Source organism: Balaenoptera acutorostrata, chromosome 11 (assembly GCF_949987535.1).
Source record: "Balaenoptera acutorostrata chromosome 11, mBalAcu1.1, whole genome shotgun sequence".
Lineage (NCBI taxonomy): Eukaryota > Metazoa > Chordata > Mammalia > Artiodactyla > Balaenopteridae > Balaenoptera > Balaenoptera acutorostrata.
The window spans coordinates 19,900,613-19,927,368 of record NC_080074.1 but is presented as its reverse complement, the minus strand read 5'-3'; the positions used below and the strand labels follow the sequence as shown (position 1 = coordinate 19,927,368).

General features: G+C 38.6%; 1 protein-coding gene across 2 annotated transcripts in view; it reads right to left on the bottom strand.

Moving 5' to 3' along the window:
* Positions 1-9,007: 9,007 nt before the first annotated feature.
* The window catches only part of IGF1 (insulin like growth factor 1), a 77,078-nt gene continuing 59,329 nt past the window's right edge, over positions 9,008-26,756 (bottom strand). For both annotated transcript variants that reach the window (XM_007165783.3, XM_007165784.2), the window contains exon 4: positions 9,008-15,552. In XM_007165783.3, the coding sequence (XP_007165845.1) occupies positions 15,493-15,552 (60 nt within the window). In that variant the 3' untranslated portion in view covers positions 9,008-15,492. The remainder of the gene's footprint in view (positions 15,553-26,756) is intronic.

The following is a 26,756-nucleotide window of genomic DNA, read 5'->3' as shown; positions in this document are numbered from 1 at the left end:
TCGCATCTGCAAAGACTATTTCCAAATAGAGTACCAACATTCATAGCTACTGGGGGTGGGTGGGTTAGGAATCAAACATATCTTTTTAAGGGACACAATTCAATCCACTACAGCAGTAAGGAACCAAATTGGAATTTTTAAGTGAGCAATGACAGGGCTTATGATGAGGATACATGTATGCAGATAGTGGGAAGGCAAACTTGGGATATATTTTTAATAGAGAGTTAATGGGGTTTGCTGATAGATTTGATTGGAATGTGGACAAAGACATCAAGAATGACTCAGGCTTTTTACTTGAGCCCCTGGGTGGATAGTATCATTTACTGATCTGGATAGAATAGCAAGTCTTGGGGGACAGGATTATGAGGACTTTTCCCATTCACTCTGATAATATAGCATAGAAGTTAAGAGTAAGGCCTCTGGGGTCAGATAGACCTGGGCTGACAACTGGTGTTGTGCCTTTGGGACATGTTACTTAATATCCCTGGACCTTGGGATTCCTATCTGCAAAATGGGTATATTAATAATATCTTCCTCATAAGGTTGTTGGGATGATTAAATATGATTATATATGTGAGATACTTAAGAGTCAGTGGCAAACAGGCAGCACTCCCTCTATAAATCTTATCTATTCATTTCATTATTGTGAAAAGATTCCACAAGGATGCCCAATGTTCCTTCAATTGTACCATTCTTTGATTCTGGTATTGTTGTGTTGGATTAGGAAGACTGATGTAGCAGTAGCATACAGATTAGACTGGAATGGGGAGATATGAAAGCAGAGATCTTACTAAATTGTTCTTTGAGAGATGTCAAGGACAGTGGTATGAGAACAGAAGGGAGGGAGGAAATAGAGATCATGCTACAGAGGAAACTCTACAAGACTTGGCAAATGATGAACACTGAAAAAAAGATAAAGATGTCTGTTCCAACTCTGGAAAGTTGGAACAGAATCATCGACAAAGGTAGGAAAGCCAAAATATAGAGTAGCCTTGGGAGGAGAAAAGACACCTTCAGTTTGAATTGAAGTAATAGCAATCCTAGAAGTTGGGCATCAAGTAGAATCATGCCTGGTGTACAGTAAGTGCTCAAAACTTCTGGGTCAGCACTGTCTGATAGAAGTATAATGAAAGCCACAAATATAAGCCATGTGTAATTTAAAATTTTTCTAACAGTCACATTTAAAAAAGTAAAGAGAAACAGATGAAACTAATTTTAATTATATATTTTACTTAATGCTAAAATATTATCATGCCAGCATGTGGTCAATATAAAAATACCAATTATGTTATATTCTTTTTCTTCATGCTAAGTCTTTGAAATCCAGTACATATTTTACACCTACAGCATATCCCAATTTCGACCAGCTGTCCAGTGGCTGCTGTATTGGACAGTACAATTCTAGGTGGAGGTGATTGTCAGGTGGTGGATTATAATGACTGAATTTCAGAAGAGAGAGATCAGTTTGGCATCATCTTCATGGAGGAGAAAACCAGGTGACAGGATGGAATTTGTAAGAGAGAGAATGCTAGAGGAAGAGTGAACCCAAGGCAGAATGGGGTAATAATTCATTTTATAAGGGTTTGACTTCCCCATTGGACTGCCTGGCCCCAGAAAAGAGATGAATTAATAATAGTGATTCAATTCATGTTTTCTTATGTTGCCCTTTTGTTTTCTCTACTATTTGCAAGTACCTTGTTTATGTATTTGTCTACTGTCCATCTCCCCGTTACTACAATGTAAGTCTGTTTCATTCATTATTATATTCCCAGAATAGTATCGCTCACACATTAGGGCTCAAAAATACCCGTGGGATAAAAGCCAAGTCTCTGCCTTCAGAGAATTTACAATATGATTGATAAAGTGTTACATAGAGCAAAAAATAAAGTAGTGATAGATTATTAGAGAATCAGATTCCTAGTATTGCTAACGTGGGGTCTAGGAGTTCAAAAGAGAAAGATTCAAAGGGTTTGAAGTAGCCTAGAAAAACAGAATTGAAATATGGGCTGTATCTTAAATGGTGGCTAGTCTTTGGACATCTAGAAAAAAAGGGCTTAGGCAAAGGTGGGGATGAATATGAACAGTTTAGTTGTAAAAGATTCTGGGAAAATGTAAGATATCAAGTTGGAACAGTAGCCACTGAAGTTTTTGAGGAGATGTGCAAAGCAGAATTTTAAGAATGGTATACAAAATGGATCGGAGAGGCGAAAGCTGGTAGGCAGTTATCATAATATCCAGAAGGTGGTGAGGTTTGGACTTTTGGGGATAGGCAGGAGGAGAGACATGAGAGATGTCTGAGTAAAGTCCTCAATGAATTTTGGTTTTGGACTAACTATGCATTGGATTGTCAGATGTGTTGCTAAGGACAACCCCAAGGTCCTGAACTTGGTTGACTGAGTGATGGTGCCGTAAACTGGAAGTTCCAAATGGTAAATTCCTTTCAGGGGTGGGGGCTGAGAGAGGAAAATGGTTGAAGTCAAAATGATGGAAGATATCCAAGTGGAAATTTCCAGTAAGCCTTCAGATGACTAAGGGATTCAGAGAATGTAGGCTCTTTCCAAATCTTCTGTTCTTTTTGCCTATATAGAAAGTGTTTCCTTTATGTGTTTCCCTGTGGCTCTGTTGATTACATTCTTATGTGTGGTTTGAAGCTCCTCTGGCTTCAGACCTGTATTTGTTTTGGGCATGGTTGGAGTAGAGTGCTGATGAGCCCGGGGTCATGGGTTTGATCCTCAGAAGGGCCAGTTAGTTTCATGGAGAGGAAAACTGTGTTCCGTGGTTCACAGACTTCACCCTTAATCCTGTCTGCTTGTCTCTGAACTATGTAGTGTTGGTCCCAAGGGGGCCTGGCGAGAAAGTGTGAGTGGTTGTGTGCAATCCTTTAAAACTACTGGAAGAATGGCTTCAAGTGGGTTTATCTGGGTTGTTTCTTCAAGAAGTTTGTCTTCCTTCCTCCCTCAGTTCATGGGACAGAGATCACATTTTCAGAGGTAATATCCTGACCAAATGCACATGGGACTGTCCTGTTGCTGGCCACCCACATCTGTTTCCCACATTCATTTACTTCTTAGGTAAAAAGCAGTGAGCTGATCCAGGAGTATGTGGTTCTTCGGTGCAAGAGTCTACGTACAAGTTTTGGAGTATTATCTGTTTGACTTTTAGAATTGGCTTATTAATATTGTACACATAAACCCTGGAGAGCATGAACATGCCCCAAAGACTCTAAGCAAACCTTTCACTGACTGATTTTCCTTATCTCATCTGGCTGCTTTTAGCTTGAGGCATACTCTTTCTGGGAAATACAAGTCTACGTTCAGAATTCTTGGGATGGTCATGCAAGGATACAGCATAGAATGTGCTGTGTTTAAAAGAGTGATGGTCTCCGTAGAACAACACTTGGACAAACCCACAGAAGCCACCTTCCACACAAGCATAGAATTGCCAGCATTTGCTGGGATAGCGTCTGAAGAGTGTTTCTGTGGATACTGCGTTTTCAAAAATCAGTCCTAGAGGTTCTCAAATTGCTCTTCCAGTGACTGATACACCCCTGGGTTCTGCAGGAGCAACCCCAAAGAGAATTTGGAATAATGTGATGCACACTTTGAAAGATCAAAAATAAATCCTCACAGCTTAAGAAGGACTTGAAAATAGGTTCACTTTTCTTTCAGGGACATGTTTGCCTCATCAAGGATATTTCTATTATTTGACATTATGGAACATTTAAAAGGCTGAGGAGTAAGAGACCAGACCATCAAATATCATTTAATAGCAATTGCTAAGAATAACAGTGATGACTTAGAAGAATATGGTGTGGAACAAATATGACTAAAAGTAAAAGGCGGAATAACTGAAGTTATGTGCTGAGCAAGCCAGTAAAACTGCTTGAAAAATTATTGGTGTTCAGGTTGTGCATAATGACAAACAACTGACTTATTTGCATTGTTTCCTTGAATTAATTAGAATAATTATTTCGGTACTATTTAGGGAGGGCCTGAAAATATATAAACAGTTAGAAATCATTATATGGAAAATTTGTAGCTCTGCTGGCTGGGCTGGGATGAGGTGAAGAAAGAGGAAGGATTATAGTGACATAGCAAGAAAATGCTGGACTTGAACTTTTACATTTGCTTTTGTGGTATAAGGATTTTTTAGGCTCAAACAGTACTTTTTTCCTGATTTTGCTAAGTCAGAGTCAAATTAAGGGAAGACGTGGTCACTTGCTCATAAAAGTTGGGGCCATGAATCAGAGTGTACGTAGAAAAGAGAAAAGAGTGTACGTAGAAAAGAGTGTGACAAAGCCAATGGAGAGAATTTTGCCTTGGATGTCTTAGATCCTTAATGAGTACTCTCATTCCTAATAGTAACAATAGAAGTAGTGACAACAAAAGTATCATAAACAAGAGCTGAGAAGCAGACCAGTGCTGGACTGTTCCTGTGTTTTCATCTAGCCATAGAGAAACTAAAAAGATGAAAGGGATAAATTAAGACAGTGTGATGAGTTTTTCATAAAGCTTAATTTATTAAATTTAAGAAACTGCCCTTTATTCTGAGATTATATCCATGCCATGTTATTAAAATGAATTCCCTTTTAATGACATGATGTTATGATAGGTTTTTTTAAATGTCCTTATTTTAGCCCAGTAAAGATTTTGCCACCCTATCTCAATTTCTTGAAAATTCTACTTTTATTTTTAGAAATTTTACAATTTTGAGAAATCTAGAAATTTAGGAACTATTGCATGATAATGTTTAATCCTCAAATACCAATAGGAGGTAGATATTATTGTTGTTGTGGTTGTTGTTATTGTCATTAATATCATTTTACGAAAGAGGAAGCTGAGCCTCACAGAAGTTGTTTTAATTTGTCTAAAGAACACAGCCAGAAGTGTCAGAGCCACAACACACAACAACATCTGCTTGATTTCAGCACTCACGCTTCTTACCACTATGTTATTCCTGTGGGTATTAGTTAAGGTCCAGAGAGGGCAGCAGAAACTATTCTAGGTATTTTAAACAGAGGGGATTTAGTACAGGTGATGGAAGAGATGAGTAGCCAAATAAGAGATGGGAGTCAACCCAGAGATTAACAACATCAGGAAGTCACTACCATCCCTAGAACTTGAGAGACACAGAGAGGAAGTAGTGTTCCCATCTGAGAAGAACCATCTGGATGGATCTAGGTCCACTGGGGGGACAGGGTGCCACTCCAAGTGGGGGGGCAGGAACAGCAATTACTGCTGAAGATGCTACTTGAAGCAGAGAGAAAAGGCAGGAATACCTTGGCTTCTACTTTCTTCCTGGCCTCCATTTTTGTTAGTGTCTCCTACAGCCAAGCCTACCTGGAAATCAGAAAAAAAAAAGGGGGGGGGGGTGGCTGGAAAATGTAGAATGTTGGGAAATGGATATGAGAGCAAACAGATAAACATCCAGTACATTCTAGCATAAATATGTATTAAATTATTTCACTGTATCTTTTACTACTGCAGTGAGGGTTAGAGATACCAGAAGAGACTTTTCAATATTAACTAAGAGAATTTACTTGGCTATAGGAGGGGAATGGAAATGTTTCCATTCCCAAAGCCCTTTGAAGAAGAGAGAGACAGAAAAAATAGGGAGAGAATATTGGTCTTGGAGTAACCCTATCTTTGAATATTTTAGGTTCTAGAATGGTGGTTGAATTAGAAGATCTGGGCCAAATAAGGTGGAGAGTACAATACTAGGTGTCATTTCTGCCTCTATTACTGCTGTCTCCTTCTCTAGAGGAGCACTTTCTCCATCTCTGTCTGTCTATCTGTCCGTCTCTCTATCACATCTTTTAGACATTTGGGGTTGGGAAAGAGAGTTCCCTGTTTGTGGGGTGGAATTATGGATTCAACCACAGCACTTATATAGAGAAGTTGCCATGAATAGAGACTATGAACCCCCCAAATTTCCGTTTGGAGAGACTCTCCCACTGTTCCCTCTGGAGGAGGTTGGAGGCTAAGGTGGAGCCATTGATTTCAATAAACAAAGTAGAGTTAGGAAGTTATGGGACAGTTACTTAAACTTTAACTTTCCTGGTAGTAACCATTAAAATGAGAAACCTCCCTTCTAGGCCACATTTCCAACCTTGCTTGAAATCCAAGGTCAAATTTTACTTTTGATGTACTGATGGTATTGTCTCAAATCCAATTTACATCTGTTTCTGTTTTTAGTGATTGCTTTATTCTTTTCAGAATCATCTCATCCCATCACAGGGTGAAGGAAAGAACATTTAGAAACCAGATGTTGTATTAACCATAACCATTATCCTTTATTGGATCCCAAAGAGGTTTAATCTCTATCCATAAACAGGTGAGGAAGATACAAGCTTTCAGCTCAGCTTTACACTTTAAATGCCTCACTGGGAAGAGGGCAAAGGCTCTGCCATCCATCTGGCATTATTACTCAGGCAGGATCATAATTGTTGTGTTCAGCCCTATCAGACCCAAAGGTCCCCTTTTTATAGCAAACATTTTATGATATACCCTTTAATATCCCAAAGTGAAATTCATAGATAATATACAATTTCAACAAAAATCAAAACGATGCCTGAACTGTAATATAAAGTATAATGAAAACAGTTCATAGTAAAATAACATGCATTACAAGATAGAAGTGCTAAGGCCCAACTCTATTGGAAAACATAGGGAAGTGGTCAGATATTTTACCCCTATGTGGAGAATTATGAATGTGACAGCTACTGATACAGGTGGCGAGTAGAGAGATTCAAATAGTACAATTAGCATTGCCATAAGTGATGTTTTTTCTAGAACAGTGGACAATGCTTGGTAAAGTTCCAAATGAAATAAAGTACCACCTTTATACTGTGGTATAAATACTGACTACAGTGGTAGCATTCCTGGAAAATTCAGCTTATATAAAAATCATGCAAAAATGCTTTGAGTTTATAAACAAATTGGAGTTATATTCTAGGCTTAGGTAATTATAAATAGGTTTATCATCTACATGAAGTGTCTGGAGCTCTAACCTCTGCCCAATAAATACCTTATAACGCCCCCCCATCAGTCATTGTGATTGACAACCCCAAATGTCCCTGCATGTTTCCAAAATGCCATCTAGGGTTAGAACTGTACCCATTGGGAATCCCTAGAGTGGGATAACTAAGGCCTTTTTGAGGGACAGGGATATAGGAATATGGACGCTGTTCACATTTTTGTCCACATTTTTGTCCGTGGAAGCCTTGCTTCAACCACATTCCTTGAGACCACAGTGACTTTGACAAACTGTCAAGAGAACAATAGGTGTAGTGTTGCCAGAGCTCTTGGCAAGATTCTTTATGATCAACTTCTAGTTTTACTTATGCAGAAATGGTTTATTTCTGGACTGTATAAGGGCTCAAGACATAGCCTTTCTCACTGAGATTGATTTACCATTGGGTATTGCATATGTGATAGGAAGGACTATCACGAAACGACATTGCGATGTGAATAGTAGAGGAATGGCAGTAGGTAAGGTTGAAAGCCCAGTTAGATATATTGATTATTGAGCAGAAGTTCTAATTTATCTTAATAATACCATATTCAAAAACATTTTATCACTCAAAATTAGCTATATTTCTGCCTCTAGCATGTACAACCAAATTTGAACAAGAAGGTGACAGTCAGTACCTGGAATTGTCTTTGTGTCTGGATTGAGGCATGAATGGTGAAGTAGTGAAAACACAGGTTTGATGTCTTCAAACCCAGATTCAAGCCTACGCTGCCTGGCTGTGACCTTCAGTACGTTAAATAATATCTTTAAGCCTCCATTTCTTCATCTGTAAAATAGGGTTCATAGCAGTGCCTGACACATAGGGTTTTCATAAGGACTAATGAGATAACACAGGTGAACCATTTGGTATAGTGACTGACCCATGGCAAGTTCTCAGCAAATATTAACCATTGTTGGGGTGGTGGTAATTATCACTCACACAGATCTTACAGGAAGGAAAAATACCATTTTCAAAAAGAGGCTGTAATTTGACCTAGATGATCTTAAAGGAAGACAGAATTCCTTAGGGACAGAATTGCTCTTCTGTTTAGGAAAAAACAACTTTCGGGCATATACAATGATAAAAGGTGAGCGGGCCTGCCCCCATCCCCACTATGGGCAAAGCTGTGATGGAGGAAGTAGCAGAATTTTCTTGCGAGTTCTTTCTAAGGGAGAGGATGAAGGGTTGGATAGGAAGTAATTCCTGGGAGAGTTTGCAGAAGCGAGGAAGGGAATCTTACTAAGATGAAAGTGATGATTGAGATCTTTCTGCCCTCTCACTTCAACATCCACAAAACCTTTAGTGAAAAGGCTGTTCCCCAGGCTAGCCATGCGCATGCGCACGCGCATGCGCACGCGCATGTGCAGGCCCTGCAGTTAGAAGCTTTTGGCCACGGAAGGTCCGATGCAGAGCGCAAACAGAACGAGGAGGTTAGTCCTTTTGTTGGTCCTAGGGAGAACCATGGAGACTTTGAGTGAGTGAAGTTGGGCGTGATGATGAGCCCCAAGTGGGAAAATGATACAGGAAACTTTAGTAATATTATTAGTTGCTTAAAATCAAGTACAAAGCTCATGAGCCTTTTTTACATTTAGGTAGCTTTCCAAATAACTCACAGACGGCTTAAGAAAAGGGAAACAGAATGAGATGCTTTCAAACAACAAGAGGGAAATCACTAATCTTTCCACTTTGTGCTTCCACAAATGCTACTGTGAGTTTGATATTCGCAGTATCTATTCAGTAAAGAATTAGAAAGATTTATTGAAACAGAAATTCAGTGTTGAGAGATCACATTCTTATAACATCTCTCGATATTGGGAGTGTATTAAATGCTACTTGTATATTATGTACCCTACGTGATAGAAAACCTTTTCCCAAACGCTTTGTCATGGATTATAACTCACTGTTGGGTTATGGTAAGTGGGGATGGGTTACTTAAACCTGCTTTATTGTTAATGCACCTACTGTACAATTCATACATCTCTTACATAGTTTGTCCAAGTTCTTTGAAACATTTATTTTTAAATATAATCTGTAAATTCTATAAGATATCTCCATTCTGGTGTATGATTAGTTTTATTTTCTGGGTAAGTTTTCATGGTTATTTGTTGCAATGACCTTAATTAATAAAAATGCTACATGACAATAGAATTCTTAAGGAATGACACATTACACCAACATTGTCCAAAAGAACTAATTAATCAAACATGATTAATTTTAATGTAATTACTAAAGAAAGATATATCATTTTATTATGACGCTCTAGCCATACATTTTCAAAATATGCTTATTAAACAGTAAATGTCAGATAATGATTCAGTTAGTTACATTTTTAGAAGTCGTTAGGATTGATATTCCTCTGCCATAAATGAATTGAATAATAATTTCAAATACAATCAGAGTTAATTTAATAAAAAATATGCTTTTGAACTAAGACAGATTAAATCAATGACCAATGATTATTTTCTGGTTTCAAAGTAGCAGGGAAGATTAATTCAGTGTCTGTAAGTTTATTTATCACACTTGGCCTAAATGTGATAAAAACAAATGAAGCAAAACACATGATGTAATCCCAGTTTTCACACTTCATTAGCTCTCTCAGCAAAAAAGAGATCTGACATAGTATTTGGGGCCTTTGTATAAACTGAATACAAGCTACATGATGTTTGAAAGTTTTTGATATTTGAATAGACATTTTAATAATACACAGACACAGATAAGAGATGTGAGTAGGTGGCTTGAGGTTTCAGAGTCCCTCCTGCAGTGTGTTTAGCAGCAGGTACAAGATAAATACCCAAACAAAATCAGATTAAGGGATTAACAGTAGTGACTTTGCTATGGGTAGGTCAGTGGGGCCAATGGGTGGTTTGGAAGGGATTTTCGAGTTCTTTTTTCATTTTTCCTACTTTTACTTCAGTGCATTTTGGGCAAAAGAAAATGAGTAATGTTTAATTTTTAGATACAGTAGGGCTGGACAATTAAAAAAAGGAATATTCTAAGGATTGTGAAGGTCATTTTGAAGGTGACAGGTGATTCAGCAGGGGTTAAATAGGAGAAAATATCTCTATCTTAACTTACATTTCAATTGAGCAGTAACATTTGAACTTTTGTGTTCTCTTTTTAAGTTGTTTTTTCTTGAAAGACCTTATCAATGACAGCTGAAGAATGGGGAGAAACGGTGACCGTGTTTAAGATCAATGTGGCATCATAAATTAAGAAGGAACATGTGAAATGTATGCTTTAAAAGAGGCCCCTTTAATTCTAGGGTTTCAGCTTGGTCAGCCCTCTACAAAATTTTGAGGCAGATGCTAAATGAATAAGGACTAAGAGGAAAAAAGTCAGTTTCAAAAACTCCCTGGGCCTCTGTCTCATCTGTGAGAGGTTTCCTACAAAAAGTATTGTTCCAGATAGGATTTGGTTATTTAAATTTGTATCTTTATCCTGTACCATACGCACTTAAAGCTCAGACAGTCTTCTCATCTCCTTTTTTTTTTTTTAAATAGAAATCACACAAAAAAGATATCTATATATCAGTTTCTAATACCTAACAGGAAAGTCTTTTAGAATATTAACATAGCAATAAGCAAATATGTACTATAGGATTAAACACTAGCATTGAAAACAAACAAACAAACCAAAAACAAAGAATCAACAAAATTTTCCTCTTGTTTTTGCCCCTTCAGATTCTGGACTTTATGAGCATTGCAGGAGAGGGGCATAAAGAATTGCGCTTATTTTATTTTAAAATTTCAAAATAAATGATGCCATAATGATGCATAAATCAGATTTATCTTTCGAAAACATTGATGGGAAAGCCCAGGTGATTTGAGTGGGAATGCTCTTTCTTATGAAGAGAGCCAAATAGGATCTGTCTCTAATAAATTAGTACAATCTTTTAAGATTAAAAATAGCAAAAACATTTTAAATAGTCTGATTATAGCTTCAACAAGTCAAACATACATTTCTATCTAGCCTATAGTTTTAAAGAGTCTATGTGGGTTTAACTTATCATCCCTCATTCCAATATAAAAAAAGAAGAAAAAAACCAAGTCATTTTTGAACATTAAGATATTCATAAAGACTGTATAAAGTAAAAAACAAAACAAAACAAAAACAAAAAAATCTTCACAGATTGTTAGCCATCTCTTTCAACGGTTTCTCATAAATTCTTCTCTTTCCTTATCAGTAGATAACCCCCATCTCAGAAGGAAATACTTGCCAACACTTCCCAATGAGATCAGTGATTGCTTTTTATGAGAGCTACTGCTCTTTGAGATGTTTAGGTGACGGGAGAATATCTTCTATAAACCAGTAAACTCCAAAGAATTACTCAAGGGGGATGTGGCAGAAGCTATTTTTAGCAGGTGAATCTATGCATTTTTCTTTTTGTTTTTATTTTCTCCACTTGCTGAATATCTGTTTTAGAGCAGAGAGCACACGCACACACATGCACACACACGCGCACACACGCACACACACACAATGAGTAACTTAATCATCTTTTCAGTTCTGCCATTTGCCTATAAGGTCTTTTTTTTTTTTCTTTCCCATTTATACTCCATGCTCTTGAATCAAGATGTTCATATTGGATAATATATTGCTAATTTTATTGAGTTTGAGAGCCAACAAAATAATGGAGCCTTCTAACTTAAAAAAATTTCCATCTTCTGCCCTTGCACCCCCAAACTCACAATTTGGTGAACAGTACACTACTTGTGAGTGATATAAAGTTGAAAGGTGGTGGTGACTAGACCTAATGCTATTTTCTTAAGCCATCTATCTAAAGAATTGTTTTTTTCATACTTTAAAAAAATATGTCTATGCTTTCTTTTTTTTCTTTTTTCTTTTTTTTTTTTTAGTCAAGTACTTTCTTAAAGAAACAATAGCACCACATTGGCATAGCTGGCCAAACAATAAATGGGAAAGCAAAATGTGCTACATCTTCCATTTTAAGCATTCTCCCAAGTGCATAAACTAATAACAGAAACCCTGAAGCCATAGTGCATGAGATGGTTTCATCTGCACAAACACTGACATTCCAAGGAGGGGAAGGATTCTCAAGGGAGGCCAGGCTTTTTTTTTTTTTTTTTTTTAAAGATTTTTCAAGGAAGTGATTTCTTCTCAGTATTCCATTAAACTCTTAGGATGAGTGTGTGAGTGCACGTGTCTATGTGTGTGTGTGTGTGTGTGTAGGGTGGGTATTGGGAGAGTTTTTCTTTATCTCTAGAAGAGTGGATTCTGATGGAAAGATGCTTTAACTTTTTCAGTGGAGCTTCCTCATCTTAAAATGTTCGAATAATACAGTTATACTATTTGGGGAAGTGGGAATGGAAATTTGACCTAGGTATTCAGTGTTGTCAATTAAACTGGAAATCAACCCATAAATTAAAAGCTCATTCTTACCAGTATTTATAGCTCTTTCCTAAACATCTTGATATTGCCTCATCTCAAAATTCTAAAGCAAAGCTTATAAAGTTTTGAGTTGTAAGATTTTCTGTGCTTCCTTCTGTCAGTACCAGGTAGTTCTGCTGTAGTATATAGTGATCAGCTGACTTGTGGAGTTGACAGCAATTTGTCTTCTAGTTTTAAATCATTTGAAAATAAGATAGTGGGTTAGTATAATTAGTTAATTTTTAATTAGCTGATTTGTGATACAGTTGGAGAGGACTATGTATTAGAAAAAGTTAAGAAGGGTAATATGACTTCGCATATTTAAGCTTTCCTCGCTGGGGTATTTTTTGCTGTGAACAGAATTATTAAGTGAATCAAATAAGTCATAGACACTCTTAGAATTACCGTATTCAACTATGTCTGGAAACTTACAGGTCTGCAGAAGGTTGCATGTAAAGTGTTGTTTGTAGTTAGTAATTTTAAAAGATACACACTAGGAATAAGAAATAAAAATCAGAGTGCCATTTTGGGAAAATGGGTCCAGCATCTCATTCCATAGAACCCATATGTCTAGAAAACAGATGAAGGGCAAAATTACCTGTGGTTTCTTTTACATCTGTCCACAGTGATCAGAACATAGCTCTGCATGCCAGGGGTGCTAAATTCAAATAACACTGTGGACTAAGGTTAAAATACCAGTTGGCTGACCAGAGGTGTCCATTAAATAGGCCTTCTTTTTGCATATGTTTGGAGATCCAGGAAATCTTGTTTTTTTCTGGCCTCTGAACCTTGAGGTGAACCAGTGGGATGAAGACTAAAGATGTTATTTTTGTTTTGCATGTACACTCTCTAAGAATAAAAAGGATATAATTTGCATGAAATAATCAAGCCTGGTTGCTTTTCACCAAAAAGTTCTAAGGCAGATAAAAAGATCTGAATGATGGATGATTCATTGTTTTAATAAGAAAATCTTGATATGTAGACAGGGAATATTTTCTAGGTCAGCATGGACCTGTCCTCATCATTGGATTTTCTTGATACCAGTTTTCAATTGAATGGATAAGACACATCCACAGAGGACTAGAGGCCACTCTTCTAAGCAGACATGAGGGAAAATTTCTAGCTGTGAAGGAAATGTTTGTCTTTCAACCAGCAACTCTAGTCAAGCATACTTTAACCAAAAATATATGTATATATCAGTATCTCCAAGGATAAGAACAAAATTCCTTAAAGAAAGTAAATTTGTGACATTTTATTAGTTATTATTTCAGTATTTGAAATCTTGGGACATTTTTTTAGATTACTTGAAAAGCGGAAAGAACTGTTTTTCAAAATGAATAGAGTATCATTTATAATATTAAAAGAAGTATTATTAGGTTATTAGTAACTTCCTGGCAGAGTCAGTAAGTGCTAGCAAATGGAATAATCATCCTTTCGCTGGGAGAAATCTTTGTTTTTCTCCTTTTTTCTTTTCCTCTCTTTTCACTTTGTATTCTTAAATCCAAATGCAGAATTCAAAATCAAATTGCAGATCAAATGTTTCTAGGTTATTTTGAAAAGTGTTTTAAAAGAGATTGAGCTGTTAGCTTTTAACAACTAGTTAGTTGGATAGTTAGTTGGATAGCTTCACTGACAAGAACTGGCATGTCAGGAGCATTCAGCTTATCAATTTTCTAGCTATGCTGTGAATGAGTTGTTCATAGAATTCCTTGCATCCCAGCAGCTCAAGGGCTCTGATCTTGACGCCCTCATAGCAACTCAGGATAAAAATCTGGAGCTTTATCTTTTTAATCCTCATACCACCCCTGTGAGGTAGGTAGATGACATATTGCCCCCATTTTGCAGATGAGGAAACTGAGGCACAGAGAGGTGAAGTGACTTGCCCAAGGTCACACAGTGGTGAGTCCGTGACAGAGTTGGCAGATGTTTGTTTCTTCAGCGAGAATAAGAAACCAGGACTGTTAAAATTCCTAGCTTTTTGCTTCTTCTACTCCTCTCTGGACTCGCCAATCAAATTTGCATCAGTGGACTTTGTGTCTTATTTCTTTTGGAAGGCATAATTGGGGAACTTTTCTTTCCCAAGTGGTTAAATTTTGAGTACCCTTCCCCTCTGTGTCACCTTTGGCTCCAGGCTTCCTCTTGTTTTGCTTTCACCTTTTACCGTTTTGGCCAGACTCTTTCATATAACAAACTACAAAATAGCACCATTGTACTAAAAAACAGAGTTTTACATACTGTTTGATACATCCTGTATTATTGACATGCTAAATTTACATAGTGCTTTATATGGAAAAAATAAAAAGAGAGAAGTACTGATTAGGTCGCACACTAACTCATCATTTGAAGGAGCCATTCAGAGTTTGAGACTTTCTATGCTTAAAACATATGCCTAAAATGATTGGCCTCAAAGTTGCAACTACTTGCATTTTTTTAAGCAAGATGTGGAAAAAATAAAGCTTTGTGTCTAAAATAAATGCATCCAACTTATATTTGGTACAAATGCCACAGATGGAATCTTGTGGGTTAAAAATTGGTGTGCTATTTGACTGCTTGCTGCTGCTATTGAGGAGGCCACATTTGGCAAATGAAAAGGTGATGAAGGGGGGCGAGGGATAGACGAACAAGATTACCAGACACTGTAAAACAAACAGCCTGTGTTGCGTAGAAAGAAGTGCAAATAAAAAAATTAATAAACCACTTAGATAAGGCTGCTGAATGAATGTCTCTAGCAGCCAATATTCAGAGACAAATGTAGTGCAACTGGATCTATATACACCCATGCATTTGTGGCTCTTGAGAGGCAGGGACTAAGATCTATATATATATTTTCTCTATAGAACATTATTGATAAAGGATCAACAGCAATCTACCAACTCCAGGACCATTTTTGCAAGGTGCAAAGCTTTTAACAATCACTCCTAAAGACATTGTTGGAATGTTTACTTGCGTATTTCATTGGGGGGAATGCCCATCTTTTGAAATGTTATCAAACTTATTTTTTTGGTAGGTCTTCTGGTGTTTAACAGGTAACTCGTGCAGAGCAAAGGATCCTGCCAGTGGCATGTCATTCTTCACTCTTCAGGAAGGTCTTCCTACATTCTGTAGTTCTTGTTTCCTGCACTCCCTCTACTTGTGTTCTTCAAATGTACTTCCTAAAAATAAGGGAGAAAAAGTGACATTACTTTGATGAAGTTTTTTGTATCCTACCTATCTATTTCTAACATTGGGTCTCAACCTTTCATATCTGTGCCTCACCACTCAATTTAACAGACAGCTTGGGCCAAGTTTTTCTGAGAAAGACATATAAGTAAATGGGCCTGTAGTTTTTAGTTTAGCCAAACCTCACTCAGGCTACTTCTATTTATCCTTGATGACATGGGAACTACAGATTGCTTTATAATTACACAAAAATGTGTTTTTATTCATCAGCTACTATCACAGATTCCTTGACAGGAAGGAGATCCTTTAAAATTCAGTCTTCTGGCCTGGAACATCTTTTCCTAGTGAGGAAAAAAATCACATTTTGGGATCATCTTTTGTTGTTTTATTGCATTTTGTTCTGTTTTAGTTTTTGTAAAAAGGAGCTATTTCTTTTTCATTTTTTCTTTATCTCCTTTGGAGAGAGGCAGAGCTTTAGAAGTAGAAGATTGGGAATTTCTGTAGTTGATTTAGAATCTATAAAATCACAGACATTCTAAGCCGTGCTCAAATCCAGCTCTTCCATTTTCTAGCTATGTGAACTTGTGCAAGTGACAATCTCTTGTGTCTCAATTTCATCCATAAACTAGGATAATAATAGTTTCTACGTTGTAGGATTAAGGATTAAAGAATTAGAACATAAAAGCACTTATAATAGGCCTGGCACATGGTAAGCACTACGTAAGTATTACCAATTGTTATTTACTCTTATTATTATTGTTTCATCTTTATTGGAAAGTAACCATTCTTGGATTAAAAATTCTGGATTCCTTGCTTTGGTGCTACCATTCACCTATCAACAAGCAATTCTGTTATCCAAGGAATACTGAGTTTTGCTTAGAAGCCCTATGATAGTAGGGACTTGTCTCTGTTCACTGTTACAGCCCCATGTCTAGAGCAGTGCCCAGAACATTTCAGGTGCTCAATAAATAGCTATAGAATGAATTGAATGAATGAATGAATATAATGGACCCTCTGATAATGTGAAGAATCAAGTCATTATACTTTTTCTGTAATTATTATTTTATCCTTGAATATGCTTAAATAGCAACATTAATTTAGACAAATAAGATGTAAAATAAAATCTGGGAGGAAATAACATTTGCATGCATAAACATCAGGTGCTGCTTCTCTTGATTTCACTTCTAGTCAGGAGGTCCTTAGAGAAGGATGTAATAGATAATTATTGGTACAGAGTGAGGTTCAAGGATTCAGTGTCCTTTTTCCTGGGAACATTTTCCATCAAGACCAAAACCAAGAATTCTCACCATGGTGACTAGAATCTCCAAATTCTTCCTTCTGGCTAAGGAAATGATCAATCACCCAATCATTGTTAGAAGTTTAGAGATCATTGTAAGGGACCTTGGAGCTCACTCAGCCCTGAGAACTGGAGAGGGGAAGAAGGTGGGGCAGTATCAACTACCAGTCCCTGGAAGTTGTACCTATAGACTAAGACCCATAGGGATTTGATAATTTTTCTTACACGTGTTTTTCAGCTCTACCTGGAACATTAGAGTTACCACCAAGACCTTTATAAAAGCAAGTTAGCACTTTGTAAGTTGATGGTCAAAATATCTTGTACCTACTGAATAGAAGGAAGATCATTGTGTAAAAATGTTTATTAAAATATCTAGCTCAGGGCTTCCCTGGTGGCGCAGTGGTTGAGAATCTGCCTGCCAATGCAGGGGACACGGGTTCGAGCCCTGGTCTGGGAAGATCCCACATGCCACGGAGCAACTAGGCCCGTGAGCCACAGCTACTGAGCCTGTGCATCTGGAGCCTGTGTCCCGCAACAAGAGAGGCCGCAACAGTGAAAGGCCCGCACACCGCGATGAAGAGTGGCCCCCGCTTGCCGCAACTAGAGAAAGCCCTCGCACAGAAACGAAGACCCAACACAGCCAAAAATAAATAAATAAATAAATTTTAAAAATTAAAAAAAGAACAAAAAACAAAACCAAACTGGCACAATTAAAAAAAAAAAAAATCTAGCTCAGTGGCCACTGAAAAAAACTTTGTGGGGAGAAATTGGGCATTTGTATAGGATAGCTTGAAATACTATTGTTTAAAATCCTGCCACTTTTCCCCCAAATATCGTACAACTTCTACCAAGTTCACTTAACACGCATTTGTTGCTCTGCTGTTAAGCTAACAGTAAAGTATCTGCTGTTAAGCTAACAGTAAAGTTTGTATTCCTTCCTAGTCTTACCTTTTAATCTGCTTCCTTAAAGGAGTTCTCCAGAAAATGGAAGAAAGACATATGGGGCTACAGAGTAGAGACACTACTGTCCCAAACTCCTTGAAACATTCCTGTTCAGTTCTCAGTAGACCCTGCTGATTCTATATGGCTCATCAAAACCCCACAATCGCTATTATTAAGGACACTATCAGTCTATCAAACTAGTAACCAAATTAACCAACAGGTCTAAAAATACCCTAACTTGGGTTTTACCTCTTTTTCTGTTTAAGAGGCATGCCTGCTTAGAAAAAGAAGATTTTTTTTTTTTTTTTTTTTAATGAGGATCTTGAATCAGATGCGTATGTTTGATTGATTGATTGATTGATTGATTTTGGCTGTGTTGGGTCTTTGTTTCTGTGCGAGGGCTTTCTCCAGTTGTGGCAAGCGGGGGCCACTCTTCATCGCGATGCGCGGGCCTCTCTCGTTGCGGAGCACAGGCTCCAGACGCGCAGGCTCAGCAGTTGTGGCTCACGGGCCCAGCCGCTCTGCGGCATGTGGGATCTTCCCAGGCCAGGGCTCGAACCCGTGTCCCCTGCATTAGCAGGCAGATTCTCAACCACTGCGCCACCAGGGAAGCCCAGAAAAAGAAGATTTTTAAGAATCTGGATAAAACCCCAACTAGGAAAATGCTCCAGAATGAGATGGTAACAAGTAAAAAGAAAGTACATGAGGTCTTTAATCTCCAGTCTTCCTCTCAAGCCAAATTAATCTCAGATTTCCAGAAGAAAAAATTCAAGTGTCTTCTATGCTTCCCTCTTCAAATTCATGAGGGCTGTAGCAAAAAGTATTGGGGTTAGCTTGGCCAGCCATATAGATCTTATTCTTTTCCCCAACAGAGAGATTCTTTTTCCCTCAAAGCAGAAGTCTAAAGTGTAAAGTCTGAGTGGAGGGATCTTCTGGCCTATTTCTTCTGGGTCTGTCTTGGCATCGCAGCAAAGTCATGGGCAGAAACTCACTTGATAAGGCTGACACTGCTCCAAGCAGCATGGTTCCCATGCACACAGGCGTATGGTGGAGGCCATTCAAAACCAGCTGGGATGTCGTCTGGTTTGCATTTGGCTCTCTTCCCAGGCTCTCACATGTGACTTCTTTGTTGCAGACAATGACGGTGACAAAACAAAAGCACTCAGGGATTTAGTCTCAGTTGCATCTGTTGCTTTGCTCATTGTCTTAATTTAATGACGCGGGCCACCTGACAATGGGTGGCAAGTGGAGACTTGTTAGAAGCAGCCGTCGGAGCTGGCACCCACCTTCAACGCACTTCTTGAAGGGGTTATGAAACTGTCCCACATTCAGCCAAGCAAAAACTTTTCACTTCAACAGCTTGTCCAAGACAAACAAACCAGCTGAAACTGTTTCTAGTATGCAACTAGACAGATTTTTGAAAGGAAAACAGTAGTGAGTAAATACTGTTTCCTATTGACACCAGGGAAGGTAAGATTATTTACAAAAAAAATGCTGGTCCTTTAGCTCACTGGGGTTGGTTGAGGAAATTTACCCTCTGAAGGAAGGGTTAACCAACTCACGAGGAAATAGGTTTGATAGGGGTTAATTTGTGATATGCTTTATGACACAGTGTGTACCGTACACAGGTATTTAGGAAGCTGGAAAATGCCCTGAAGGGGTCATTCATATTCCCCCGTTATCTCTTAGCACATCCTAGCTCTTGGTTTTTTCCAAAGGAAAGCTATCCACAAACTTTTGGATTAAGATTGCTGAGAGCTAATGACAATGGCAATACTAGTAATCTGGATTAAAACGTGCACACACTTTACAGTTTACACAGTAGTCTCAGTGAACCCTCCCAACAACCTTGTGAGATGTTGTTTGCATCTGTCTCATTCACAATCTGAGGCTCCCTAAGATTTAGGGACTTGCTTGAGGTCACATAGGCACAAATCGATAGACCTAGAACTAATAGTAAAATAATTTATTATTTTAATAAAAGAATAACAATTCTATCACTTGAACATTTGTATGTGCTGGACACTGTATTATAAGGTGCTAATTGTATACATTCTCTTATTTAATTCTCATAGTTCTCTTGGAGATGGGTACTAGTGCCTTGCTCATTTTACCTTTATGGAATATGACGCTTATAAAAGCTAAACAACTTTCCTGATTTCTTAGAGTGAAGACGTGACCACGGTTGGAATTTGTATCAGTCCCTTCTGATTCTGGAGCTCACCAGTTAGCCACTCTGCCATACTGCCTCTCTAAGAGGTAGGACAATATCTGGTGCCTCAAAATCCACATCTCTTTCCAGTAACAATAACTGATAATGTCATGAGCTGCCCATGATCCCAAATGGTGGTAGATGCTGGTTTGGAGGGTAAGGCAAGACTCTAGGGAAGTGGGTGCCCTCCCTTATCACAATATGAGCTGAGTCCTGTTTTTATGGTTAGTGATAGAGGTCTAGTAGCACAGCATTCATTTAACAAAAGCTAACCCTGTGGATGTTATAAGCCCTTATTTTCTCCCTGCCTATCTTTATGAGATTTTGCCCGAGAGACAGAATCTAAAAGAAGGATGATAATAGGCCCTTTACATTTTCAGGAGGGAGCAGTGATGTTTTCAATAGACTCTGTTTCCGTCTGCACCCACTGCAAACAAATTAAGTATTGTATGACATAAACTCTAAGAAAAGACTGGCACCCTATAAAAAATGCTAGGCAAATACTGTCCATCATGGAATGTTAGCAGCCTATTGTACAGCATAAAGTTCTAACTGAGCATTGACCTTCTCCTTAACAGGGCAAAATGGAAAATAGAAAGAGCAGTGGATGATTGAAGAGATGGCCCAGATGTCAGCTCTTTACCTGTTGAAAAGGATGTGCTCTAGCTATTTTTCTGGTTTGGCCTGGAGACACGTGAAATTGTAGAGGATGATTTAGATGTCTCAACATCAACTTTGATGTCTCGTTATTTTGGGGGATTACAAGTTCAAATTCCAGGAGAGTGAGGTCAGTCTTTCATCTGTGGGAGCCAAGCAGAGTGAGTGTCATGCAATCAACTCAGTGCTTTGGGATGTGACTTTTAAAACCAAAGGGCAAAGTGCACTTTTCAAGAGACGTATGCTCCTGGTGGAGTAACTGCCTCTTTAACAAAGGGAGAGATGTATAGTCTGGGCACAGTGTTGGTCTGCTCAGCCTCTTATTTACTTATTTTTTCTGGAAAGACCTCATCCTATCTTTTATGTGGTTATAGTGGGAATGCACACTTTTTCCAGTGTGATTGTCTCCTCTGGCCATAGTGGATGGGCCTGGCACGCCCCTCCCATAGCTCAAGAAGAGTATGGTGGGGAAACCAAGGCAGACCCAATTTCTGGGAGACACAAGATTCTTTTATTGGCCAGCTTTGGCTCAAGGGCTCCTCAGTGGCTTTGCTGAACTTTGCTTAGACTGTTCAGCAGTCTAGGATGCTTCCACCCAACTGTCTCTCTTCCTCTGCTTCATTGGGGTCAGACTTGCATTGCATTCTGACGGCTTGTTCAGGCTTCCCTGATCCTCTCCTATTGCTTTTCACATGGGCATTTCCCCTAATGAAATCCTTGCTCCTTTAACCCAGTCTCATTTATGTTTCTCGGAGGTCCTGGGCTTACATACCTAGCTTGGATCCCAGCTCCCAGCACAGAATTGTGTGACCTTTGACAATCACTACATTCTTCTCTCCTTCTGTTTCCTGTTTTGTAAAATGAAAGGGTGGGGTAAGAGCACCCACCTCATAATGTTATGATTGCATGTGATCACCCTTACACATTTACCTGGCAGAGTTGTATGCAAGAGAGCCTACTGTTTCAAGGGCCCTTGGTTTAGATCTATTTTGCGAACTTGATGGCAACAACAGTCTGTTCTGGCTTCTGTGCTGTCAGAATACACTCTGGGTCTACCTTTGTTAGAGCATTGATGTGCTGTGGGATAAATTATGTAAGTGTTCACCTCCCCACTAAAAAGTAAGCTCCTTGAGGGCAGGTAGCATTGTTCCTGCACCTCTGTCTCCTCCCTGGATGCATGTTGCTTTGAGCAAAGTGGCAAACCAGGAAACGCTTGTTAAATTGATTTAAATTTCCTGCAGGAGTGGTGGAATAGAGTTCAGGTCATAGCAAGCCTTGCATGGCTTCCTGCTTCCTGCTGTGCACAGAGCCCCCTCCGGTCTCAGAACTTACAACTGGTGGGTTGCAGTACAGTAAATATCAGTGAAGAAATGCAGAAGAGAGAGCACAATGCATGGTTAACACGCTAGAGTCCGTCTTGAGTTTGGATTCTGGTCTGAACACTTGTTAAGGCAAGATCTTGGCAAGACGTTTAGCTGCCCTTAGCCCAAGTTTTCTAATCTGTGCAATGCGGGTAATTATAGCATTTGCCCTACAGGCTAACAGTGAAGATTGAATGAGGTGATTCGTGATAGTGCTTACCACAGAGCATATGCCTAATAAATAACAGCTATTATTATTGCCTTTTAAAAAACAGTTACTGTTGTCAAAGCACACGCCATGCTTGGGTGCTGCCCTTTCTCTGGCTGGTGAAAGAGTAGTTATTTACTGGGTGCCCAGGGCTCCCTTGAGTGCTGGGATAGCAGATGTATAGCTCTTTTTTCTAGTGACTGGTACATCCCTAGGAATCCCCAGGTTTAGGGAGTATATTTATCCCATAATTATTCACAAATTATCCTGTCTTGGCAACTTTCTTACTTTTCAAAGGACACCACCTGACTCTGTTTCAAGTATTTCTATCTGTGATGTAAGAAATCACTACCAAAATGGTTTAAAAGCCTGAAAAAGAAAAAAAAAAAAAAAAAAAAGGAAAGGGAGGGACTTCCCTGGTGGCACAGTGGTTAAGAATCTGCCTGCCAATTCAGGGGACATGGGTTCGAGCCCTGGTCTGGGAAGATCCCACATGCCGCAGAGAAACTAGGCCCGTGCGCCACAACTACTGAGCCTGCACTCTAGAGCCCACGAACCACAACTACTGAGCCCGTGTGCCACAACTATGGAAGCCCACACACCTAGTGCCCATGCTCCGCAACAAGAGAAGCCACCGCAATGAGAAGCCCGCGCACCGCAATGAAGAGTAGCTCCCACTCACTGCAATTAGAGAAAGCCCGCCCGCAGCAACAAAGACCCAATGCAGCCAATAAATAAATAAATAAATAAATAAATAAATAAAAATTAAACAAAAAAAAAAAAAAGGAAAGGAAAGGGAAAAAAAAGCTGAAGGGTATTTTCCCTTGCTGGCAATAGGTATTTATGTTGCCTTTAATAGTCTTGAAGGATGTTGTAAAATACTTCAGAGCTGCTTAGACTGTTGATTATATGGGCAGCCTGTTTAGTTAGCTGTTTGTGTTTGTGTTACATTTTTAAATTAAGAAAAAAAACTTTAAGCACACTATCTTTCCCAGAGGGAGTTGATTTTGGAATTGCTGAAAGGTTCAAATGTTGTGGTATTTAAAAAAGTGGAACACCAGATTCTAGCAATTTCACTGATATGTACTAAAGATTCAGCACATTTTTACCTAAAAACTGGATTTGATTATTCTTTTTCTCTTAAGCCTCCAAAATGGCATTGTTTCATCTGACATACAACATATGCTGGAGTACTTAAACTCATGTATGTGGTAATTTATATTATAATATGCTGGGGAGGTGAAAGGCTCAGAGTTGTTACCTTTTAGAGTCATTTCAATGCAATAGTGATGAGTTCAGAGGATTAGTAGGAAAGGGTGTTGCCCTATTCCACTCATTCTTTGTGTGTGTGACAAATCTGGGCAGAACATTCAAATACTGTGTTCTGAATTTTCCTCCTCACTGAATTGAGAGAAATTTTGCAAGTTTGGAAGGATCTTCTGAACTTTTCGGATGAACAAAATAACACTATGACAAGTTAAAGTGATTTGCATCTGTTTGAGGTTGATGGGAGCCTTCAGCATGTAAGAGTAAACATGCATGGTGCCAGCCAGTGCTTTTCCAAGACAGAAAATGGTGCAAGAATAATTCATGCGTGTATACAGTTTTTAAAAAATCAGAATCATTGCGTTGTGCCCAAAGTACTTTGACTTCCATCCTAGCGTTTTTTGAAGAAGGAAACAAATATCATTACTGACAGACACAAACCAGAGCCATCCAATCGTAGCCTTGGTCAACCAATACTGACAAAATAATGCTATATATTTATGGATTCCTTTATACTTTTCGTTTTTTCTAGTTCTCCAATGCCTCGTGAATGATTCAAGCTTGCCACACTCATACCATGACATAAATATCACATGTTCCCAAGTCTACAATTGTCAACTGATTAGGAATCTTTACCCAACCCTCAACCTGCCATGGTCTTACTTGTAATCGTTTAGAATTTTTGTCTTTCCATAATTGTTACCTACAGCTGTGAAAATAGCGCATCATATTTTCATGGATGGCGGAGCTGGTTGGTCTTTGATTACATGACCTCTTGGAGCTGTCCAGACAGAAAGCTCCATGTGAATGTTTATATATTTTACACAGAATTTTGTAAGAATTTTGGCATGTGAATACCAGCGCTCACGCACACACACACACAAACACACACACACACAAACACACACACACAGAGAAAAAGCAAAGGAGAGAAAATAATCTCCTTCCCTTCAAAACTATTTGCTGTAGTTAACTACAGATTGTAAATTACCACCAAGGGTATCTAGAATTAAAATTAGTTGGATGGACTTTTAGCATTCCTATTTCTATCAAATCTCTACTTTTTCAAAAGAGTTAGTTTTCTGACCAATGGGTCTTAAAACTGTAACCACATTAGTGAATAAAATATAGATGGAAATTTTGGAAAATGTTTTCTAGCTCTTGTTACTTATCTAGCAATGGCCCATTGAGCTATGATTGAGTTCCTAGTACGGTGAGAAGTTTCTGCTCTCTAGAAGTACCAGACATGGACTCATAGACCCGTTGTCCCACATCTCTCATAATTTCCCTGCTGTCCTCAATTTCCATTTCTCTCTACTTGAGTTTAAATGTGAGTATATATTTCTAAACCATCTCTTTTGGTTGCTAGATAAAAATGAGGTAGCACTAAGGCTGTTAAAGGAGTCCCATTAAAGAAGGAGTCCCAAATAGATGGGTATCAGGGAAAGGTACTCAGATTTCAGTTAGGCCTCTGAGGATGGAGAAGCTGATTTTGACCTTGCAGGTCTGGAAGTTTAGTGGCCACTGAAGAACCTTTGCTAACCTTGCCTGTTCCTTCTTTAAAAGTGAACTTATCTTGCCTAAGTCAATACATATTGTCACTGATTTTCAAAGGATTCAGTAGCTGGGCTTTTAATCACTGAGGAATTCTATAGTAGATATTTCAAACCTCATAAACGGCATTCTGCTTCCTCTAAAATGATTTACCTTTTCCTTGCTACCAGAGGCTTCCACTTTAACTCCAGACTATCAACTTTGCCCTTGGATTAAAAGTCAGCTCGCTGTTTTCTAGTAAATATTGCCAAAAGCCCTATTCCCTTCACATAGGCAAGCAAAGACAATAGACCTCATCTTCCCCCATGGATGCAAGTGGACTTGAGAAATTGCAAAGTTTATTACTTAAGAAAACATTGTTTCCTGTTGGTGATCGGTGGGAGGGAGACAGTCAGGAGATGGAGGAGAGAGTAGGGGAGGGGCTCTTCGGGAGCTCATTTCTTTTCCACCCTTACATCCTAACAGCACGCACATTAGAAGCTATATGAGGTTTTGTTTGTTTTCAAGAGATGTTTGAAAGAAGATCAAATGTTTGTGAGAGGCACCGGATCGGCAGTCCTAGAAACTGAAATGTCCCGGAAGCTGTGTGAGCCCGGAAATATCCCACATTTTTATTTATTTTGGCAATTTTACTTTAAACTAGTAAGAGCTGGAGTTCATGCTACAATTAAATTTTCCTCAGGCACCATGAAATGAAAACACATATTACATTTGATTTTAACTGGTTGAGAAAAATGGTGGTTTTCTGGAAGTTCATTCTGTGACCTCAAAATAAAAGTTAACGGTTCTTCACGTGGGACAGCAAAGCTTCCACTGAAGTTGGAATAATTCATAGAACTGGGGTTCTCTGGGTTGGAAGGATTCTTAGGTCATCGAGTTCTCTTTTCCTATCATATGCTCGAAACACACTACCATGTCACTAGAAAGTGTTGGTAAGCTTGAGCTTGGAAGTTTTTGTTGATAGGAGCCTCGCTTCTACTTGAGGAGACCTATTTCTTTTTCAGATGGCTCTAATTTTAAGAACTAAGTAAAATAATATCAACTAAAAATTTAATAGTGCTTACTATGTGCCAGGCACCATTTTAAACACTATAATATATATTTGTACGCACACACACACACAATCTCAATAAATCCTCACAACTCTATGAGGTAGATTCAATTATTACTCCCATTTGGCAGATGAGGAAACTGAGGCACAGGTAAATTACATGATTTTCCCAAGGCCATCCAGCTATTAAGTGAAATAGCCAGAATTTGAACCCAGGCAGTCTGATTCTAGATTCTGTACTCTTAACCACTATGTTTTATTGTCTCTCCAATCTTTATAATTCTCCTTCCTGCCTTGTACAGAGGTTTGCACATCATAGGTACTCAATAAAAATATTTTCAACAATTTAAGGATCATGATTCCTTACATATTCCTGTTAGTTTTACACACAATCATCAATTTGCCCTACAAGAAACATTTGAAACAGTGGACTTTTAAATTTTATTTATTTATTTATTTATGGCTGTGTTGGGTCTTCGTTTCTGTGCGAGGGCTTTCTCTAGTTGCGGCAAGTGGGGGCCACTCTTCATCGCGGTGCGCGGGCCTCTCAGTATCGCGGCCTCTCTTGTTGTGGAGCATGGGCTGCAGACGCACAGGCTCAGGAATTGTGGCTCACGGGCCTAGTCGCTCCGCGGCATGTGGGATCTTC